The 23,153-nt window shown below is 39.6% G+C and overlaps 1 protein-coding gene across 1 annotated transcript; it reads left to right on the top strand.

Moving 5' to 3' along the window:
- Positions 1–1,148: 1,148 nt before the first annotated feature.
- LOC108291754 (olfactory receptor 139-like) lies at positions 1,149–2,095 on the top strand. The gene is given in 3 exon segments (XM_017512223.2): positions 1,149–1,187; positions 1,189–1,907; positions 1,909–2,095. Coding segments are annotated over 3 exon segments (945 nt in total).
- The last annotated feature ends 21,058 nt before the right edge of the window (positions 2,096–23,153 follow it).

Consider the following 23,153-nt stretch of genomic DNA (forward strand, 5'->3'; position numbering starts at 1 on the left):
AAGAGCAAACTTCAGGTAACTATTTTGGAGTGCAAACAGGATAAATTGAATGTTCAAACAGTCTGATAAAATAACCGTTTGGAAACTGAAAAAAAAAAAAAAAAAAAGAAGCAATGTAGTGTCAAGGGGTGGGCTTGGGAGTCAGAGTCCTGGGTTTGAGACCCAGCTCAGTCAAGAATATGACCTTGGGTTCCTTAGTTAACTTTATAATTCTCAATGCCTTGATTACATAGAGGTAATGGTAGTTACTCCACAGATTTTTGTGAGAATTAAATGAGAAAATAAATATGATGTACTAATGAACATCATATACACAATACTTGTAGTACACACTTCAAAAATGTTGCATCTTAAATTGCCTTCGCATCTTCAGTTTTTAGCTTCTGTGTATTTGCTCCCTGCACCCCTCTTTCCTCCATCTCTTTCGTTTCTGTGTGGATTTCATGGGATCTCGCCCTCTTGTTCTTCCTTATGCTGCTACTCTCCCTACATGGTGCTTTCTAGAGCCTCATATGTTTACTTAGTCATTGTTCTAGTCAGAGAGTCTCTGTACACTGGTGTGACCTGAATAGCTGCTAAAATATGCAAACGTCACTTTGGGAGGCCAAGGTGGGTGGATCACCTAAGGTCAAGTGTTCGAGACCAGCCTGGCCAACATGATGAAACCCCAACTCTAATAAAAATTTTTAAAAATTAGCTGAGTGTGGTGGCACACATCTGTAACCCCAGTTACTTGGGGGGCTGAGGAAGGAGAATCGCTTGAATCCGGTGGAGGATGCAGTGAGCTAAGATCACCCCACTACACTCCAGCGTGGTGATAACAGTGAAATTCTGTCTCAAAAACAAAAACCCAAACATTTCCATACCATGTTGGTAAGTGACCACTGTCCCGAATCCTCAGGATATTTCCCTCTGCCCCAGCCCCTTCTTTGGAATATCCTGGTTCTTTCCCTGAATCCATAACTAAGGGGTTACTGTCTGACCTCCAGGAGCCTGGCCAAGTTCTAGGCTGGCGTCTTTTCCAATTGGTAGGTGTCCATGCCCTCTCACACCAGCATTCTGTAGACATGGATCTGCGCCTTCTATGTGTCATTCTCTCCTTCTTGACAGATTCACACTGTTTCCACCACAGCTCTCCACAGTGGCCTATGGAGCCAGGTGCTTGGGGGAATGAGACAGCCATCACTGGAGCTCATCCTTCTTGTCCTGACAGGGAACATAAGATTACAGCCCATCCTTTTTGATGTCTTCCTCTTTGCCTACACAGTCACAGTTGGGGGCAACCTCAGCATCCTGGCTGCCATCTTTGTGGAGCCCGAACTCCGTACTCCCATGTATTACTTCCTGGGGAACTTGTCTCTGCTGGACATCAGGTGCATCACAGTCACTGTTCCTCCGATGCTGGCATGTCTCCTGGCCCGCCAGTGCAGAGTTCCCTATGCTGCCTGCATTTCACACCTCTTCTTTTTCCACCTCCTGGCTGGGGTAGACTGTCACCTCTTGACAGCCACGGCCTATGATCACTACCTGGCCATCTGTTGGCCTCTCACCTACAGCACTCATATGAGCCGTGAAGTCCAGGGTGCCCTGGTGGGCATTTGCTGCACCATCTCCTTCATCGATGCTCTGACTCACACAGTGGCTGTGTCTGTGCTTGACTTCTGTGGCCCTAATGTGGTCAACCACTTCTACTGTGACCTCCCACCTCTTTTCCAGCCCTCCTGCTCCAGCATCCACCTCAATGGGCAGCTGCTTTTTGTGGGGGCCACCTTCATGGGAGTGATCCCCAGGATCCTTATCTCAATGTCCTATGCCTGTGTCTCAGCTGCAGTGTTACGAATCTACTCAGCTGAGGGGAAGAAGAAGGCTTTCTCCACGTGTGGCTCCCACCTCACTGTGGTCTGTATCTGACGGAACTGGCTTCTTCAGTTACATGTACCTGGGCTCAGTCTTAGCCTCAGACAAGGATAGGGGGATTGGGATCCTCAACACTATCCTCAGTCCCATGCTGAACCCAGCCATTTGCAGCCTCCGGAATGCTGACATGCAGGGCGCCCTGAAAAGGGTGCTGACAGGGAAGAGGCCCCCAGCATGAGAAGATGGGGTGGGTGTCAAAATGCAACCTCCCTCCTTGAGCAACCCCCGACTTTCTTATGCTGAAGGATTAGGTGTGGGCAGAAAACATCTTCAGGGTTGGGTCATGAGATGGGAGGAAAATAGACAGCATTGGTTAGGGTAGAGTGTGGTCCGCCTTGGATTGAGGAGAAAGGCTAAAGCTTAGGTGAGAGAGTGTGTAAGTCACTAATACAAAGTGAACTGAAGACAGGAGAAAATTATGATGTGGGTCAGGTAGTGAGAGATGAACGATTTTGTATTTTTTTTTAATTTAATGATGTTCGATCGAAACATATTTAAAATGTTGATAAAAATGAAATGTCTAGTCTCCTTTTTAGAAAAACTCTATTTGTATTTGAGTGGGGGTGTGTGGTTTTAAAAAGGCTCTACTTTAAGAAACAAGTCTAGTATTGTAAAGTTAAATTTGGGCTTGACATATGCTGGGAGCAGAGCGTTGGTACCTGTCGGAGCACCCTGCAAACATCTTCAGAGCAACGCTAGCAAACCCCTGTTCCCAAAACCGGTGGCCCCTTTCTGCTACTTATTAGCAGGGACAACACAGGTACATGGCAGTGCATGAGCCGATTCTGACAACGCCCCCACCGGCAACATACGAATGTATCATTATATGTTCCCTGAGAAGAAGCATTAATAACTATTTATTTATTTATTTATTTTTGAGATGGAGTTTTGCTCTGTTGCCCAGGCTGGAGTGCAGTGGCATGATCTTGGCTCACTGCAGCCTCAACCTCCTGGGTTCAGTTGTTCCTCCTGTCTCAGCCTGCTGAGTAGCTGGGATTACAGGCCCCTGCCACCACGCCTGGCTAATTTTTGTATTTTTAGCGAAGACGGGGTTTCACCATATTGGCCAGGCTGGTCTTGAACTTCTGATCACATGTGGTCCACCCACCTCGGCCTCCCAAAGTGCTGGGATTACAGGTGTGAGCCACCGCTCCTGGCTGTAAGTTTTATTTTCAATGGCAGAATACACTGATTTATGTTGGACATTCTGTTCAATATGTGCAGATAATTAGTAAAGGTGAGGAGACTGATAAGAAGGGAAACTAGAGGGGAACATCATTTGCAATTTATCAATGAGTAAGTACTGGAACCTGAGATTTTAACAACGGAGTGAAACTATGGCACTCTAGAGAGAAATAATAGAATGATAGTCAATTTCATGTGCTGTAGTGCCCATTTCTAGAACTTATTCTGTGAATCCTTCAGGTTCCTCCTGGTCAAGGAGTTGGAAGTCGAAGACGGACCTTGCCGACATGCTTATTAATTATTTGAGGAGGGCAGTAGGGAACCCTTAAGGGGCCTGAGATTATTTCAGCACACAGAGGCATCCACAGTCATTCTCCACATCCGGCCAGCTGCCACTGAGCATCATGCTGGACTCTCTCATACCACTGTCCTCTAACAGATAGCTGCCTCCATCCAACAGTTGCTGAGCCCTGGGCTCCTCCCGAACTCAGTGCTGTCTACACTGCCCCATTAATCCCCTGGTCCAATGTCTGCTCCATGTCATTTCATCTGCCAAAGACTCCCCAGTCTTTCTAGATCAAATCTAGACCATTTTCAGGTATGCAAGGTCTTCTGTCATCCCTTCCTGGCCTCTCCACTCAATCTTCATCTTTTTTTTTTTTTTTTTTGAGATGGAGTTTCACTCTTATTGCCCAGGCTGGAGTGCAATGGTGCAATCTTGGCTCACTGCAATCTCCGCCTCCCAGGTACAAGTGATTTTCCTGTCTCAGCCTCCCAAGTAGCTCAGATTACAAGTGTGCACCACATGCCTGGATAATTTTTGTTATTTAGTAGAGACAGTTTCACCATGTTAGTCAGGCAGGTTGTGAGCTCCTGACCCCGGGTGATCCACTTGCCTCAGCCTCCCAAAGTGCTAGGATTACAGGTGTGAGCCACCACACCCAGCCCAATCTTCACTTTCAACCGCAGGTGCTGACTTGGGTGGTTCATGAATCCTTTTGCTTGTATTCAACGTTCTTAATCTCCTCTGAAAGAGTGTGGCCTACACAGTAGGACAGCATCATAATTTTCTGTGTATTCCTCGAGGCTTCTTTTGTTCTCCCCAGCTAAGTTATAATCTCATTAAGGATGAGATCCATGTCTTATATTATGTCCTCCAAACACACAACAAAGTGCTGAGTAAATAGCTGATGTTCAAGCCATCTTGTGGGTTAGCTGACAACAGAAAGCATGACTTAAAATAAGAAATTTGTCCTCCACATAGGAAGTCACTGAAACTGCCAGATATTCTCAAAATATCCTAAAGGTCCCAATATTAGGATAGTATAAAGATATAAAGAGAATTTCTTTTTAAAAAGAAATTTTCTTCTGATGAAATAAAGACAATCATTGAATTTGACATAACAAGGAGAAGCTTTCCTGACTTTGTGCATGAACTGCAATATCATTTCTCCTCAAAAAATACCCTGAAGCTAAAACCAAAGAAGTATCTCCTTGCAAAAAATTAGAAATGGAGCATTTAATTAGCAAAATCTGAGCATAACATTACAGGTTGGGAAATTCTAAAATATCCAAAGGCTTGGGAGCACATTACAGAGAGGGGAGTAATAGCAAATGAATGATCATAAGTTGTGCCAAAGTGTTTGCCTTTCCTTGATTCATCTTCTAAAGTGAGTTTTTAACCCTGCTATGCCAATATAAATAACTAAAAAGCATATATTTGTTTAAAAAGAAGAGTGAAGGTATGGACATGAGAAGTTGTATACCCTGCATTATGAAATTTGGAAAGTGATGTTGATAGAAACAGGGTGTGGACAGAAAAAAGTCCTGGAGGAAAACCCTTAACCTGCACGTGATGGTTCCCTCTGTGTGGGGGAATAGGACTGGGTAGGGCTGTGGAAAATGAGGAATGGCTTTCAGTTTTTACTCCATTTATTCTGGTATTCTTACAAGTTTTTTACTGAGTTCTGTAATAAAAAAATAAATAAATCTATTTTCTAAATTTCAACTTTTACTTTAGATACAGGAGACGTATGTGCAGATTTGTTACCCGGTGACACTGCATGATGCTGAGGTTTGGAGTACAGATTCCATCGCCTTGGTAATGAGCATGGTACCTAATACCTGGTGTTTTAGCCCACACCTCCTCCCTCCTCTCTTTAGTAGTTCACAGTGTCTCTTGTTCTCATATTTATGTCCATGTGTAACTCAATGCTTAGCTCTGTTCTGATGAGAACGTGTGGTATTTTATTTTCTGTTTCTGTGTTAATTTGCTTAGGATAATGGCCTCCAGCTGCATCCATGTTGTGGCAAAGGACACGATTTCATTCATTTTCATGGCTGCATAGTATTCCATGGTGCATATGTATAATATTTTCTTTACCCAGTTCACCATTGATGGGTACCTGTGTTAATTCCATATCTTTGCTATTGTGAATAGCTCAGTAGTGAACATATGAGTGCTTGTGTCTTTTTGGTAGAATGATTTATTTTCCCTTGGGTATATACCCAGTAATGGGACTGCTGGGCCAAATGGTAGCTCTGTTTTAAGTTCTTTGAGAAATCTCCAGACTGCTTTCCACAGTGGCTGCAATAGGTTACATTCCTACCAACAATGTGGAAGTGTTCCCTTTTCTCTGCAGCCCTGCCAGCATCTGTTGCTTGTTGACTTTTTAGTAGTGGCCATTCTGACTAGTGTGAGGCAGTTTCTCATTGTGATTTTGATTTGCATTCCTCTGATATGAGTGATGCTGAACACTTTTTTAAGGGCTTGTTGGCCGCTTGTATGTCTCCTTTTGAGAAGGGCCTGTTCATGTCCTTTGCCCATTTTTTAGTGAGATTATTTGATTTGTGTGTGTGTGTGCAGGTTAACCAATTTTAATGGAACCAAGTAATTAAACAATACAATTTTATATTCATCCACAAAAATACATCTTGCAACCTTTGGAAATTGTAGAAAGAAAACAGAGGGGAGCGTATCCTTGTGGAGAGTCTCTGGTTGTAACCAGAGATCAGTATTTTGGTCTTTTGACTTCATCCCCAACAGCTTCCATCTTCTTCCTCTTCTCAATGATTGCCCTAATCTTCCACTGGCAATCAAGCTCTGCTTTGTCATTGGTTTCCTTGAAGCACCTGGTTTTCCACCCTCAGACATTTTGAAACCATACTGGAATGCAGCCTTGGGCAAAGCCTCCTTGTTCATATACTTGCTGTGATTATTTGAGTTTTACTTGCTGATTTGTTTAAGTTCCCTGGATATTAGGCTTTGTCAGATGCATAGTTTGTAAATATTTTCTCCCAATCTGTAGGTTATCTGTTTGTTCTGCTGATGGTTTCTTTTGCTATGCTGCTCTTTTTAATTAGGTTCCAATTGTCAATAACTAACTAAATAAAACTTTTAAAGTGCTAATGGTAAAAATGGAGTGGGCAGTGGTAAGGTGAGTCAACTGTAGTGTTTTCTCTCCAGCCTTCAGAGTGTCCCCTGCCATCCTCACCTTTGAAAAAACTATTAAGTTTGCCTGTCTATCCAACACAAGGCCACCCTGTTCACTTGATCAAGATTCAGAGGCCCAGAAGAAACATGAAGTAGTTATCAGTCATCCTGTCCATCTCTCCTCATCTAAGTTAAAAGTCAAACCAAACACTCACATCCTTAAGAGAATAACCCTGGTAGACCTTCTTTCTTCTTTCGATCTCCCGTCCCTGAAGACTGAAATTTCACCCTCCACTCCACCCCAACCCTTCATCCTGCCCCACCATCAACAACCTGTTCCCCCAGCGCCCACTTCCCTGTTGCATAGTTTTGAATCTTTATATGGAATTCCAGTCAAAATGGTGACTCATCTTGGTTGGGATGGATGTGTGATCTATGCAAATACAAGTCCATGGATTCCTGACACCAAAAGATACTTCTACCAATATTTTTCCCCAGTCATCCTAACTGAGATAGCTCATATTCAAAGAAACATGTTTCAGACATTGTGAGTTCTCAACACAACTGTGAACTGTTGAGTACGTCCACGATCCATCTGTCAAGCTCAGCAGATGTCATTTTATACACCATGGGCATCTACATATGTTTACTCGGAGATGATCTCACACACACCTCAACAATACCTCCTTCTCCCACATTTATCCTACCGCCTGTGTCCAGTCCAGAGAAAAGCTCTATTAGAACTCAGTAGAATTATAACAATAGTATATTTTTATTTTATCATTTTATTAGTACATAACAATATTTACAAAGCAACTTTAAAATCTACATTCTCATTTGAATTTTTCAGGAGCACAGTTGAATGTAACCCACAGTGACAACCAGGGCCAGGATTAGAAAATAGGAAGGCCCGTTTTTATTACACTTAATTCACAGATGACAGGTTAGGTGACTTGCCAGAGGCCATAGAATTAGAAGGTCGAGCAGCCTCCAGGTGCTGACTCCTGGTCCAGTAGCTTTGCCTTCCCCCCTGCATCCAGTTAATCAGCAAAGAATTCAAAACTAAACAGATAATGACTGTGTGTGCAATGGGTCTCAGAAATGCAAAAGGCAGTACAGTTGAATGAAGAGAACCTTGAACAGAATATATGGAGGCCAAAGTTTTAATTCAGTCTCTGCCATTTTTAGCCTACAGATCTGTTCAAGTCTTGATTCTTTATCTGCAAAATTAGCCACTTCCAAGTATCTCAGGTTTTTCTCATTCGCCTACTACATAATAAATACTCAAGCCCCTATAGGATGCCAAAAACTGCAGGGATTAAGAGACTATGAGCTATTACATGGACAGGTAATGTGGCTGAGTACAGATGCATAAACCCAAAAACAATTTATGCACAGTGGATCTTACATGCAGACGCCCCTTCCTGGGCTTCAGCGACTGGAGAGATGCCCGAATCGGAGGTGGTGACAGTGATCCCGGAGGAGACGTAAAGGCCTGAGAAGTAGCAATAAGTGAAACAGAAAGAAGTGAGCTTTGGAAAGAGTCTTGGAACATCAGCAGAAAATATACAACCTCTTTTTTTTTTTTTTTTTTTTTTTTTTGAGACAGAGTTTCGCTCTTGTTACCCAGGCTGGAGTGCAATGGCGCGATCTCGGCTCACCGCAACCTCCGCCTCCTGGGTTCAGGCAATTCTCCTGCCTCAGCCTCCTGAGTAGCTGGGATTACAGGCACGCGCCACCATGCCCAGCTAATTTTTTTGTATTTTTAGTAGAGATGGGGTTTCACCATGTTGACCAGGATGGTCTCGATCTCTTGACCTCGTGATCCACCCGCCTCGGCCTTTCAAAGTGCTGGGATTACAGGCGTGAGCCACCGCCCGCGGCCCAACCTCTTTTTTAGAATATGTTTGTAAAATCTTGAAGTGCAAAGACATCAGCGGTCTGAAAGGGTTACTTTCATTTGGTATTTATGGGTAGTAGTCAAGGCCAGAATATAAGGACAAATCAATACAAATCCAGCATCTTCTGTGTGGCAGGCAGCAAGCTGGGAAGCTCATGCACCTTGCTGCATTGAGTCAACTTTGGTCAAGGGAAGACAGCATTGGACTGAGATGTTGGGAGGCCTGGGTTCTGGGCTAACACTGCTCCTTGCTAGCTGTGTGACACAGGGTAGATCATTTCCTCTCTGTGGGCCCCAGTTTTCCCATCCATAAGACAGGAATGGGAATCATACCAGGCACTTCAAATGATTATTCTGAGGACTAAATGAACTGAGGTACAGAATTGCCGAGTTGGCAAGTATAGTGTAGAACAGGTTAAGATTTCATTGGGTTTTGAGTTGAAGGAGTTATCCTGTTTCTAGAGTTGTGCCTTCTCTCTAATTAAAACCAGAATAAGAATTTATCTCTCTAGGCCCACAACTCTAGCCCTCCGGCCAGTGCTAGGCCCCTTGTCCCACATGAGCCCTCACTTTCCATGAATGAGCCAGTGGAGAACTCAGACATGTAGAAGCTACAGTGTCTCCCACACTGGGAGAGAGCATGATTCATCTCTTGGGCCCCACACCACTTCAGAATATTTTGGCGTGTTAGAGAAGCAGCCACTCATTGATGAACTTTGCCAGCTTCCCCAGTTCAATGAGGCCTAGGGAGACAGCATCCAGCAAGTCGTCAAAGAAAGGTTCCCCGGAGGCAGCCAGGGCTAGGATTGGGGAGTTAAGTGCTTACAAGTTCCACAAACAGCATCCCTAATTAGCTCCCAAATGAGAGTTCAGGATGATGCAGCCTAGGCGCTGAGCGAAGGCTGGAGATTTACTGATTGTCTTCCCTGTCTCCGCTAATAAGGCCAGAGGGAAGGGATACACAGAAAGATACTTACTTTCTTTTTGGTCCTTAGTCTGGAAGAAAATGGGACCTTGGAGAGTGGAGGAGGCCAATTAGTGCTGGGGGAGTTCAGTACTATGGTTAGCAAGGCTCATTAGCCAAGTTGTGGCTAGCAGGAAGGTGAGTTCAAAACAAGAATGCGTGGGCCTGAGTCAGCCTCCCAATGCTGGCCTCGCCTTTATTTGCTTGTTGTCCGCTTATGGAGAGTGCATTCCTTTGCCCTCCTTCACACCCTAGAACCTTCTGGTTAATTCCACTCGTCTTCCTACCCAACACAGCCTGCTTATCTTTTAGTCCCAGATGAATAAATGTATCTGCTTCATTGTTTGCAATGGATAACTGCATGACCCACTCTCTGTCTTCACCCATTCGGCTATTTCCAGCTTCTCACTATTAAGAACCATAATTTGATGTGTTCTTCACACAGCTATTTTCTTAAATGGGCCATATGTATGTGTATATTTTCAACACTTTTATGAATATTGACAAGCTCTCAGCTAGACAGATTGCGCCACCAATTCAGTGCGAGAGGCCCACTTTCCTAACCCTAACCAACCCTAAGTATTGCCATTTTTAAACACCCTTACAATGTGATCAGTGAATCTCTATTTCATATCGTTGTTTTAGCTTGCACTATTTTTGTGAGGTTGAGATTTTCTTTTTATGTTAATGCACGCATTAAGAATTTGTCACAGATGCTGCAAATATTTTCCTTATTAAATTTGTCTTATTTATGCTAATAATGTTTTTGATGTGTATACTTTTATGTAGTCAAGCACATAAACATTTTACTTTATGTCTTTGCTGTTATGCTTGAAACTATTTCCCCATCTCAAGTTTATATTGGCATCTTTTTTTTTTTTTTACAATTTCTATGAATTTTTTTATATCTTATGTTTTTATACTTTTACATTTAAAACTCATCTTAGTACATGTTGTGATAAATGGATACAACCTTATTTTAACTCTACAGCTTGTGTCCAAATTTTTTATTTTTTTTAGACAGGGTCTCACTCTTGTCACCCAGGCTGGAGTGCAGTGGTGCAATCTCAGCTCACTGCAACCTCTATGTCCCAAGTTCAAGTGATTCTCCTGCTTCAGCCTCTGAGTAGCTAGGATTATAGGCATCTGCCACCACACCTGGCTAATTTTTGTATTTTTAGTAGAGATCGGGTTTTGCCATGTCAGCCAGGCTGATTTCAAACTTGTGACCACAGGCAATCTGCCCATCTTGGCTTTCCAAAGTGCTGGGCTTATAGGAGTGAACTCCCCCACTCAGCCAGTTCCAAATATTTTGAAGTATCTCCTTTTATCAAATTATATATATACATTTAAAGTTTGTCTTATTTATGCTAATAATGTTTTTGATGTACAGAACATTTTGATGTGACAGAGACGCTGCCTCAAAAAAAATTGAAATATATATACTTGTATCTTCTTCTGAACTTCATATTCTGCTACATCAGTCTGTGTTAGTACCACAATGTTTCAATAACTGTAACTTTATTTTGTTTTTCTAATCAAGCCTCTTTTTAAAACTTGAGGTATAACATCTTGGCCTTTTGGTTAAGATCAAGTATAAAAATTGAAGTAAGATATGCAGGTAAAATTTACCATCTTTACTACTTTTTTTCTCTTGAACTTTTAAGTTCTGGGGTACATGTGGAGGAAGTGCAGGTTTATTACATAGATAGGTATGTGCCATGGTGGTTTGCTGCACAGATCAGCCCATCAGCGAGGTATTAAGCCCAGCATCCATTAACTGTTCTTCCTGATGCTCTTCCTTCCCCTCTTCCCCTGAAGGCTCTGGTGTGTGTTGTTTCCCCCGTGTGTCCATGTGCTCTCATAGTTCATCTCCCTCTTATAAGTAAGAACATGTGGCATTTGGTTTTCTGTGCTTGCGTTAGTTTGCAGAGGATAATGGCCTTCAGCTTCATCCATGTCCCTGCAAAGGACATGATCTCATTCCTTTTTATGGCTTCATAGTATATCATGGTGTATATGTACCACATTTTCCTTACCCAGGCTGTCACTGATGGGCATTTGGGTTGATTTCATGTCTATGCTATTGTGAATAGTGCTGCAAGAAACATATGTGTGCATGTATCTTTATAAAAGAATGATTTATATTCCTTTGGGTATATACCCAGTAATGGGATTGCTGGGTCAAATGTAAAACCCAAAACTATAAAAACCCTAGAAGAAAATCTAGGCAATACCATTCAGGGCATAGGCATGGGCAAAGATTTTGTGACAAAAATGCCAAAAGCAATTGCAACAACAACAACAAAAATTGACAAATGGGATGCAATTAAACTAAAGAGCTTCTGCATAGCAAAGTAAACTATCATCAGAGTGAACAGACAACCTACAGAATGGGAGAAAAAATTTGCAGTCTATACATCTGACAAAGGTCTAATATCAGAGTCTACAAGGAACTTAAACAAATTTACAAGAAAAAAAAAAAACCTCATTAAAAACTAAGCAAAAGACATGAACAGACACTTCTGAAAAGAAAACATTCATGTGGCCAACAAACATATGAAAAAAAGCTCAACATCCCCGATCATTAGAGAAATGTAAATCAAAACCACAATAAGATATCATCTCACACCAGTCAGAATGGCAATTACTAAAAATATAAGAAACAACAGATGCTGGTGAGGTTGCAGAGAAAAAGGAACACTTTTACACTGTTAGTGGGAGTGTAAACTAGTTCAACCACTGTGGATGACAGTGTGGCCAATTCCTCAAAGATCTAGAAGCAGAAATACTATCTTTACTATTTTTAAGTGTACAATCAATAGTAACATTTATATTCTTTTGTTTTCTCTTCATCCCCTGCCTTCCACTTACCCTGCCTGGCCTCTGGTAACCACTATTATACTATCATCATGAAAGAAACTATGATTTGCTTCCATGTGTGAGTGAAAACGTGCAACATTTGTCTTTCTTTCCTTGGCTAATTTCACCTAACATAATAATTCCCCGTTCCATCCATGTTACGGCAAATGACAGAATTTCATTCTTCTATATGGCTGAATAATAGTCCATCACTGTAGATTTACAATGCGTATTCACATCTCATTCTGGAAATTTCCCTCATTATTCGCTTTCCTCCCAAATGTTTTCAACTGCTCTCAAGTTTTCTCTTCCAAGTTGACTATAGAATTATTTTTGGGGATTGAGATTTTCTACCATTGGGATTTTAATCCAAACTGGGTTAAATTTATAGATTGATTTCAGAAGAACTGAAAGCCTTACAATATTAGATCTTCCATATAGAGGCAATATTAGATCTTTCCTTACAGAGACTTTCTAGAGAAGAGTGTCATAGCCTTTTAAAAATTAGAGTTTCTGCCTTTTTAATAAGTTTGTTTCTAAATATGTAATACTTCTTTTAACCATTGTGAAGTGAGTATTTTAATATGAGATGAACATTTTAGGACTCTTATACATATTGCTAAACTCTCTACTAACAGGAAGGTGACAGTTTGTCTCCATTTAGAAATGACTTATGCCAATTTCACTGCATCATCACAAGTATTAACTAGTTTTATTCATTGCTAATTTGAGAGGCAAAAGTATAACTACTTTTTCAGCTTATGAGTGAAGCTATTTTCTCCTATCTGTTAAACATTCTTTCATTTGTCTCCCTGTAAATTGTCTTTATGTTCTTGGCTTATTTATCCACCAATATCTCAGTGTTTTCACATGCATTTCTATTAGACCTTTACATGGTAAAAATATTGACCTTTTCATATTTTCTGCAAATATCTCTCCAAGTTTGTTTTTTGCCTTCTAACTTAAATAACTTTTCCATAAGTTTTTAAAAATGTTTATGAAGTCAAATCTGTTGATATTTTTTCTTTGTGCCTTCTTTCTTTGCTTGCGTGCCTAGAATATTAATCTAGCCTGTATTTTGATATGTTTTATCATGTATGTATTCAACAGGGATTTTTCCAATGAATAATCAATTACCACAACACTATGTGTTTAGTATTTCACTCCATGCCCCACCACCACTGACTTGTGATGCTTAATTTATGCATATATTAAATTATGATAAGTTCAAAAATGTGTTTATGGTCTGCATCTTCCATTCTAACAATTTTCTATTCCTAAGTTGGTATGGCTTCTTATTGTTACACAACAACTCCACATATTTCCATTCATTAAGAGACCAGCAAGAGACTACACTTTACATACATTATCTCATTTAACTCATGACAAAAGTCCCATGAGGAAAATGTTAGAATTTTCGTTTTACAGATGAAGAAAGCCCCAGGAGAAAAATTCTGACAGAGAACACATTCCAGATTTGTCTTCATTTTTGTCCCAGTTTGTTTAAGAGTATACCACCTGGCTTCTCTCAGTCCCAATTTATCTGACTTAGTGCCCATGCATACCTCCTAATACCTCCAATACTAATTTGGATTCGGGGCCAGAGCAGCCAAAGAGCTGAAAAGGTGCCAACACATAAGAAGTGCTAAAATGTTACTGTAACATTTCGACTCCAATTCACTCATGCAACTTCTTTCATAACCGGCAAATGCAAACTCACTGATTATTCCTGCTGGGACACGCAAAACCCCCCCAGTGGAAGTTTTGCAAACTCTCCTTGCCAATGCTGCCTGTCTTCATTCAACACATTGTGGCATGCATGTGAAAATAATGATGTCACCAGCCCTGACATCAGCCAAGCATTCATCAGTCATTCAAATACAGCAGGTGACATAGGCTAAACTTCTAAAACTGAACAACTCACACAGTATAGTGCTTTTTAGTGATAACGATTCATTTTTTTCCCTATTGTCCAAATTATAAACATTTAAATCTGTACCTTGAAAAGTTATCTGGTTGGAAAAATCACAAAAGAAAACTGAAGAGAGAATAAATGCAGAATGAGTGTTTTGCTGATGTGAATGCCAGGAAATCAATAATTTTCATGCATATTTTGACAAAACTTTAGAACTACATTTATATAAACTTCCTCTATTCTTCAGAAGTGTAATTAATGATAAATAGTGGAAAAAACATTAAATAAAAGAATTTCAAATAAATTAAGATGTTATGTTCAATGTAACCACTAAATCCATTAATGGTAGCCAACAGAAAAAGATGGGCAATTATAATTAATTGAAAATCTGGAGGGGATCCAAGATGGCCGAGTAGGAGTAGCTCTGGATTGCAGCCCCCAGCAAGTGCATGGAGCGTGAGTGGTTGCCACATTTCCAGACAGATTTTTATTTTTATTTTTTTATTCATTTATTTTTTTTAGACGGAGTTTTGCCCTTGTTACCCAGGCTGGAGTGCAATGGCGCCATCTCGGCTCACCGCAACCTCTGCCTCCCGGGTTCAGGCAATTCTCCTGCCCCAGCCTCCTGAGTAGCTGGGATTACAGGCACGCGCCACCACACCCAGCTAATTTTTTGTAGTTTTAGTAGAGACGGGGTTTCACCATGTTGACCAGGATGGTCTCGATCTCTTGACCTTGTGATCCACCTGCCTCGGCCTCCCAAAGTGCTGGGATTACAGGCTTGAGCCACCGCGCCCGGCCGCTTTTTATAATTTTTGTGGGTACACAGTAGGTATACATATTCATAAGTACATGAGATATTCTGATATAGGCATGTAATGTGTAAAAATCACATCATGAAAGGTGTAAGATCATATCAACAAGGGTAATTTCACTTCTTCCTTTCCAATGTAGATGTCCTTTTATAGGTTTCTTTTGTCTGATTGTTCTAGCCAGGACTTGCAGTACTACGTTGAATAACAGTAGTGAAGGTGGGCATTCTCAATGTGTTCCAGATCTTAGAGGGTTCTTTTTCCATCCTTTTATTTTCAGTATATGTGCATATTTATACGTGAAGTGCATTTATTGTAAGAGATCAGAGGGTTATATATTTTGGTTGGAGAGTTTTAATCCACTTGTATTCAAACTTATTATTAAGTAAGGACTTAGTCCTGCCCGTTTGTTATTTGTTTGCTGATTGTTTTGTGATCTTCTCTTCCTTCTTTCCTTCCTTTATATCTTTTTTTTTTTTTAGTGAAGATGATTTGCTCTGGTGGTATCATTTAATTTCTTGCTTTTTGTCTTTTGTATACCCATTGTATGTTTTTTGATTTGAGATTACCAAAATAATGAGTTATGAGACAGCAAATACTGTCTCATAACCCATTATTTTAAACTGATGACAACTTAACACTGAGTACATAAACAAATAATCAAACACACAAAAAGAAAACTAATAAAAACTCTGCACCTAAACTGCATCCCCCACTTTGTAATATTTTCTTGTTTCTCTTTGTCTTATTGCACTGTCTATGTTTAAAAGGTTGTTGTAGTTATTATTTTTTATTGGTTCATCAGTATTTCTACTTAAGATGAGTAGTTTACATACCATAGTTACAGTGTTATAAGATTCTGTTTTTCCATGTGCTTACTATTACCAGTGAGTTTTGTACCTTCAGATGATTTTTTCTTGCTCATTAACATCCTTTTCTTTCAAATGGAAGATTTTCATTTAGCGTTTCTTGTAGGACAAGTCCGATGTTGATAAAATTTCTCATCTTTTGCTTATCTGAGAAGGTCTTTATTTTCCTTCATGCTTGAAGGACATTTTTGCTGGATATACTATTCTAGGGTAAAAGTTTCTTTCCTTTGGTATTTTAAGTAAGTCATGCCACTGTCTACTGGCCTTTAAGGTTTCCACTGAGAAGTGTGCTGCCAGACACTAGAGCTCCATCTTATGTTTTTCCATTTCTCTTGCTGCTTTTAGGATCCATTCTTTATCCCTGACCTTTGGGAGTTCAATTATTAAAAAGCCTTGAGATTGTTTTCTTTGGGTTAAATCTGCTTGGTGTTCTATAACCTTCTTGTAGTTGATATTTATATCTTCCTCTAGGTTTGGGAAGTTCTCTGATATTATCCCTTTGAATAGAGTTTCTATGCTTGTCTCTTTCTCTGCCTCATCTTTAAGGCCAATAGCTCTGATATTTGCCCTTTGGGGGCTATTTTCTAGCTATTTTATGCATGCTTCATTGTTGTTTTTTTTACTTTTTTTACTGTCTCCTCTGACCTTATATTTTCAGATAGCTCATCTTCAAAGCTCACTAATTCTTTCTTCTGCTTGATTAATTCTGCTAATAACAGATGTATTCTACATTTCATCAGTTGCATTTTTCAGTTCTAGAATTTCTCCTTAAACCTTTTTAATTATTTCAATATCTTTGTTACATTTACCTGACTAAATTCTGAATTCCTTCTTCATGTTATCTTGAGTTTCTTTGTATTTCCTCCACACAGCTACGTTGAATTATCTGTCTGAAAGCTCACATATCCCTGTTTCTCCAGGATTGGTCCCTGGTGCCTTATTTAGTTTGTTTGGTGAAGTCATGTTTTCCTGGATGATGTAATGCTTGCAGATGTTCTTCAGTGTCTGGGCACTGAGGTTAGGAATTCACTGTAGTTTTCACAGTCTGAACTTGTTTGTGCCTACCCTTTTTGAGAAGGCTTTCCAGGTATACAAAGGGACTTGAGCTCCAAGCCCAATAATAATGATTTTTGCAGACTCATAGGGGTGCCACCTTGGTGGTCTTGGATAAGATCTGAAAGAATTCTCTGGGTTACCAGACAAGGACTCTTGTCCTTTTCCATTACTTTCTCTGAAACATATGGGGTCTGTCTCTCTGTGCTGAGCTGCTTGTAACTGGGAGTATGGTGATGCAAGTAACACCACCACCAGGACTGCACTGGGTCAGACCTGAAGCCAGCACAGCACTGGATCTTGCTTAATGCCCACTGTAACCACTATGTGGCTACCACTTATGTTCACTCAAGACCCTAGGACTGTATGATCAGTTACAGGTCAAAGAGTACAAAGTTGCAGTTATGTCAGATGAATTAGTTAGAAATCTAATATACAGGATGAGGACTATAATAAATATTTTTGTGTCCTATAAGTTTGCTAAAAGAGTAGATATTAAGTACTCTTACCACAAGAGCAAAAGAATGGTAACATGTAAAATAATAGATATATTAATTTACTTTTCTGTAGTAAACACTTCATTATGTATATTTAAATCAAAACATCAAGTTGTACACCTTATATACAATAAAAAAGAAACTAGGGTTCACATACTATGTTGGTTAATCTATAAGCTCATTGAGGTCATAATGAAGGCTAATTTTAACAAGATTGATAAGAAAAAAATCAAATTCCTATAACAAAGGCTATATAATTTTGAGGGTTAGCCCCTATTTTCCACCATAAATACTCTGACAATTGTAGTTATTAGTAGCAAACAAACCTAGCATCCAGATCACCAATCAATAGCCTTTGGGAGGCACCAGTTGAAATGGAAAAGTTCTTTTTCCCATTTAACAGACTTAGACAAAGACTCTCTAGAATGACAAGACGTAAAATAAATATGTACTTAAGTTTTACAGTAACTATATAAGGCATTCTCCAACTGTCTCTTATCTTTCTAAATAATAAAAAACATAAAAACATAGTTAAGTTCTGAGTTTAAATCTTTTGTGTCAATATTTTTTTCCCTAGCAGTTTCTCATTAAGTACTACTGAAACTTAAGGGCCATGATTTCAATTTTAACTTAGCCTGAATGAAAGAATTGGGAGCTTATAGCAATTTATTTCCACAATACAAAAGTGAAAAATAATTCCTATTTGAATACCTTCCCTTCTCCACTTGCTACAACCACTTAAGGGTGTGACTGCTAACCACATCTTGTTTATAGGCATGTATATAACACATTAGTTCCCAAACTTAGCTGTACATTCCCGCCTGTTTGCATAGGTGGTACTAACACAGCCAGTCCATGAAGCAGCATTTGGGAACCATGGGGCTTCATCACATCCTCAGTAGCCTGGAAACACTTATCTAGGAATATGGTGAAAGTTGATTTCTCAAAGGCCACAGAATCTCAGGAGTGTCATCTTGGCCTCTATCACCTAATCCTTGGTGTGATAACCAGGGACTTTCAGTTTCCTGTATAGGCAAACTACATAATGCAGATCTTGCTTTTTTATCGAGCGTGCCACTCTGTTCCTTTTAAGTGGGGCATTCAGCCCATTTGTATTCAAGGTCAGTATTTATATGTGTGGATTTGATCCTGTCATTGTGCTGTTAGCTGGTTCTTAGCATCTTTGTCTGGTTGTTTTACAGTAACAAAGGTCTGTGTGTTTAAGTGCATTTTTGTAACAGCTGGTAGCAGTCTTTCCTTTCTATATTTAGTGCTGCTTTCATGATCTCTTGTAAAGCAGACCTGGTGGTGAGGAATTCCCTCAACATTTACTTATCTGAAAAGGACCTTAATTCTCCTTCACTTAGGAAGCTTAGTTTGGCTGGATATGAAATTCTTGGTGGAAGATAATTTTTCTTTATTAATGTTGATTATAGGTCCTCAATCTCTTCTGGCTTGTATGGTTTTAGCTGAGAGGTCTGCTAGTGGGGTTCCCTTTGTTGGCAATCTTCCCCTTCTCTCTAGCTTCCTTTAACATTCTTTCATTTTTGACCTTTGAAAATCTGACAAGTATGTGTCTTGGGCATGGTCTTCTTCTGTAGAATCTTGCAGGCATTCTCTGCATGTCTTGAATTTGACTGTTGGCTTCTCTAGCCAGGTTAGGGAAGTTGTCATAGATAATATCCTGAAATATGTTTTCCAAGTTGTTTACTTTCTCCTCCTTCCTTTTAGGAATGCCAATGAGTCATAGATTTCACCTCTTTACATATCCCATACTTCTCGAAGGCTTTGTTCACTCCTTTTAATTTTTTAAAATTATTTTTGTCTGACTTTTCTCTGACTTATTGCAGAGAACCAGTCTTCAAGTTCTGAGACTCTTTCCTCAGCTTGGTTTATTCTATTGTTCATCCAGGAGTTGTTACTTTTTAAAAAATTATAAAATAGGCTACTAGCTCAACTAATAAAGAAAAGAGAGAGAAGATCCAAACAAACACAATTTTAAAAGATAAAGGGAATGTTACTACTGACACCAAAGAAATGAAAAGAACCATCAGAAACTACTATGAACACCTCTACAAACACACACTAGAAAGCCTAGAAGAGATAAATTCCTAGACACTACACCCTCCCAAGACTGAACCAAGAAGAAATAGATTCCCAAAATAGACCAATAATGAGCTCCAAAATTAAATCAGTAATAAGTAGCCTACCAACAGCAACAACAACAAAAAAACCCAAGACCTGAAGGAGTCACAGCTGAATTATACCAGATGTACAAAGAAGAGCTGGTACCATTCCTACAGAAACTATTCCAAAAAATTGAGGAGGAGAGACTCTACCCCAACTCATTCTATGAGGCCAGCATCATATTGATAACAAAACCCTAGATGAGACACACACAAAAAAGGAAAACTTCAGGCCAATATCCTTGATTAACATCAATGTAAAAAATTTTCAATGTTTGCAAACCGAAGTCAGCAGCACATCAAAAAACTAACCTACCTGATAAAGTAGGCTTCATACCTGGGATGCAAGGTTGGTTCAACATATATAAATCAATAAATGTGATTCATCACATAAATAAAACTAAAGTAAAAAACCACGATTATCTCAATAGATGCAGAAAGACTTTTGCAAAATCCAACATCTTTTTATGTTAAACACTCTCAGTAAACTAGATATTGAAGAAACATGCCTCAAAATAATAAGAAGCCACTTATGACAAACCCACAGCCAACATCATATTGAATGGCCAAAAGCTGGAAGCATTTCCCTTGAAAACCAGCATAAGAGAAGAATGCACTCTCACATCACTTCTATTCAAAATAGTATTGGAAGTCCTAGCCAGAGCAGTCAGGCAAGAGAAAAAAAATAAAGGGGGTTCAAATAGGAAGAAACCAAGTCAAATTATCTCTCTTTGCAGACATGATTCTACATCTAGAAAACCCCACAGTCTCCGCCCAATAACTCCTCTAGCTGCTAAACAAATTCAGCAATGTTTCAGAATACAAAATCAATATACAAAAATTGCTGGCATTCCTATATGCCAACAATAAATCAAGAGCCAAATCCAAGAGGCAAACCCATTCACAATGACCCACAGTAAGTAAATAAATAATTAAATAAAAATTATCTAGGAATACCACTAACCAGAAAGGTAAAAGAACTCTGCCATGAGAATTAGAAAACACTCCTCAAAGAAATCAAAGATGACACGAACAAATGGAAAAACATCCCATGTTAATGGATAGGAAGAATCAATATCATTAAAATGGTCATATTGCCCAAAGCATTTTGCAGATTCAATGCTATTTCTATTAACCTCTCAGAGCTAAAAGAACATGTGCTAACACAATACAAAGAAACTAAGAACCTAGAAAAAAGCTTAGATGAGGTGCTAACTAGAACAAACAGCTTAGAGAAGAATATAAATGACTTGATGGAGCTGAAACACAGAACACGAGAACTTCACAAAGCATACACAAGTTTCAATAGCTGAATCGACCAAGCAGAAGAAAGGATATCAGAGATTGAAGATCAACTCAATGAAATAAAATGAGAAGGCAAGACTAGAGAAAAAAAGAGTGAAAAGAAATAAACAAAGCCTCCAAGAAATATGGATGATGTGAAAAGACCTAATCTACGTTTGATAGGTGTACCTGAATGTGACGGAGAGAGTGAATCCAAGCTGGAAAACACTCTTCAGGACATTACCCAGGAGAACTTCCCCAACCTAGCAAGCCAAGCCACCATTCAAGTACAGGAAATACAGAGAACACCACAAAGATATTCCTCAAGAATAGCAACCCCAAGACACATAATCATGAGATTCACCAGGGATGAAATGAAAGAGAAAATGTTAAGGGCAGCCAGAGAGAAAGGTTGGATTACCCACAAAGGGAAGCCCATCAGACCCACAGTGGATCTCTCAGCGGAAATCCTACAAGCCAGAAGAGAGTGGGGGCCAATATTCAACATCCTTAAATAAAAGAGCTTTCAACCTAGAATTTCATATCCAACAAAACTAAGCCATAAGCAAAGGGAAAAAAAAATCCTTTGTGAACAAGCAATTGCTGAGAGATTTTGTCACCACCAGGCCTGCCTTACAAGAGCTCCTGAAGAAGTACTAAACAAGGAAAGGAACAACCAGTAGTACCAGCCACTCCAAAAACGTACAAAATGGTAAAGACCATCGACACGATGAAAAAAATGCATCAACTAACTGGAAAAACATCCAGCTAGCATCAAAATGGCAGGATCAAATTCATACAAAACAATATTAACCTTAAATGTAAATAGGCTAAATGCCCCAATCAAAAGACAAAGACTGGCAAATTGGATAAAAAGTCAAGGCCCCATTGGTATGCTATATCCAGGAAACCCATCTCACATTCGAGGACACACATAGACTCAAAATAAAGGGATGGAGGAAGATTTATGAAGCAAATGGAGAGCAAAAAAAGCAGGAGGTGCAATCCTAATCTCTGATAAAATGGACTTTAAACCAACAAAGATCAAAAGAGACAAAGAAGGGCATTACACAATGGCAAAAAGATCAATGCTTCAAGAAGAACTAACGATCCTAAATATATATGCACCCAATACAGGAGCATCCAGGTACATAAAACAAGTTCTTAATGACCTACAAAGAGACTTAGACTCCTACACAAAAATAGTGGGAGACTTTAACACTTGACTGTCAATATTAGACAAATCAACAAGACAGAAAATTAACAAGCATATCCAGGACTGGAACTCAGATCTGGACCAAGCAGACCTAATAGATATCTACAGAAATCTCCACCCCAAATCCACAGAATATACATTCTTCTCAGCACCACATCACACCTACTCTAAAACTGACCACATAATTGGGAGTAAATCACCCCTCAACAAATGCAAAAGAACGGAAATCATAACAGACAGTCTCTCAGACCACAGTGCAATCAAATGAGAACTCAGAATTAAGAAACTAACTCAGAAAAACACAGCTTCATGGAAACTGAACAACTGGCTCCTGGATGTTGACTGGATAAACAATGAAATGAAGGCAAAACAAAGATGTTCTTAGAAAACAATGAGAAAGAAAACACAACGTACCAGAATCTCTGGGACACATTTAAAGCAGTATCTAGAGGAAAATTTATAGCAATAAATGCCGACATGAGAAGTGAGGAAAGATCTAAAATCAACATCCTATTGCCAAATTGAAAGAGCTAGAGGAGAAAGATCAAAAAACTCAAAAGCTGGCAGAAGACAAGAAATAACTAAGATCAGAGCAGAACTGAAGGCGATAGAGATGCAAAAAAATCCTTCAAAAAATCAATAAATCCAGGAGCTGGTTTTTTGAATAGATCAACAAAATAGACCACTAGCCAGGTTAATAAAAAAAGAAAAGGGAGAAGAATTGCAATAAAAAACGATAAAGAGGATATCACCACTGATTCCAGAGAAATACAAACTACAATCAGAGATTACTACAAACAACTCTATGCACATAAACCAGTAAACCTGGAAGAAATGGATAAATTCCTGGACACTTGGATCCTCCCTAGCCTAATGCAGGATGAAGCTGAAACCCTGAATAGACCAATAACAAGGGCTGAAGTTGAGGCAGCAATTAATAGCCTACCAACCAAAGAAAGTCCAGGTCCAGACGGGTTCACAGCTGAATTCTACCAGACATGCAAAGAGGAGCTGGTGCCATTCCTTCTCAAACTATTCCAAACAATACAAAAGCAGGGAA

Source organism: Cebus imitator, unplaced genomic scaffold (genome assembly GCF_001604975.1).
Source record: "Cebus imitator isolate Cc_AM_T3 unplaced genomic scaffold, Cebus_imitator-1.0 Scaffold464, whole genome shotgun sequence".
Lineage (NCBI taxonomy): Eukaryota > Metazoa > Chordata > Mammalia > Primates > Cebidae > Cebus > Cebus imitator.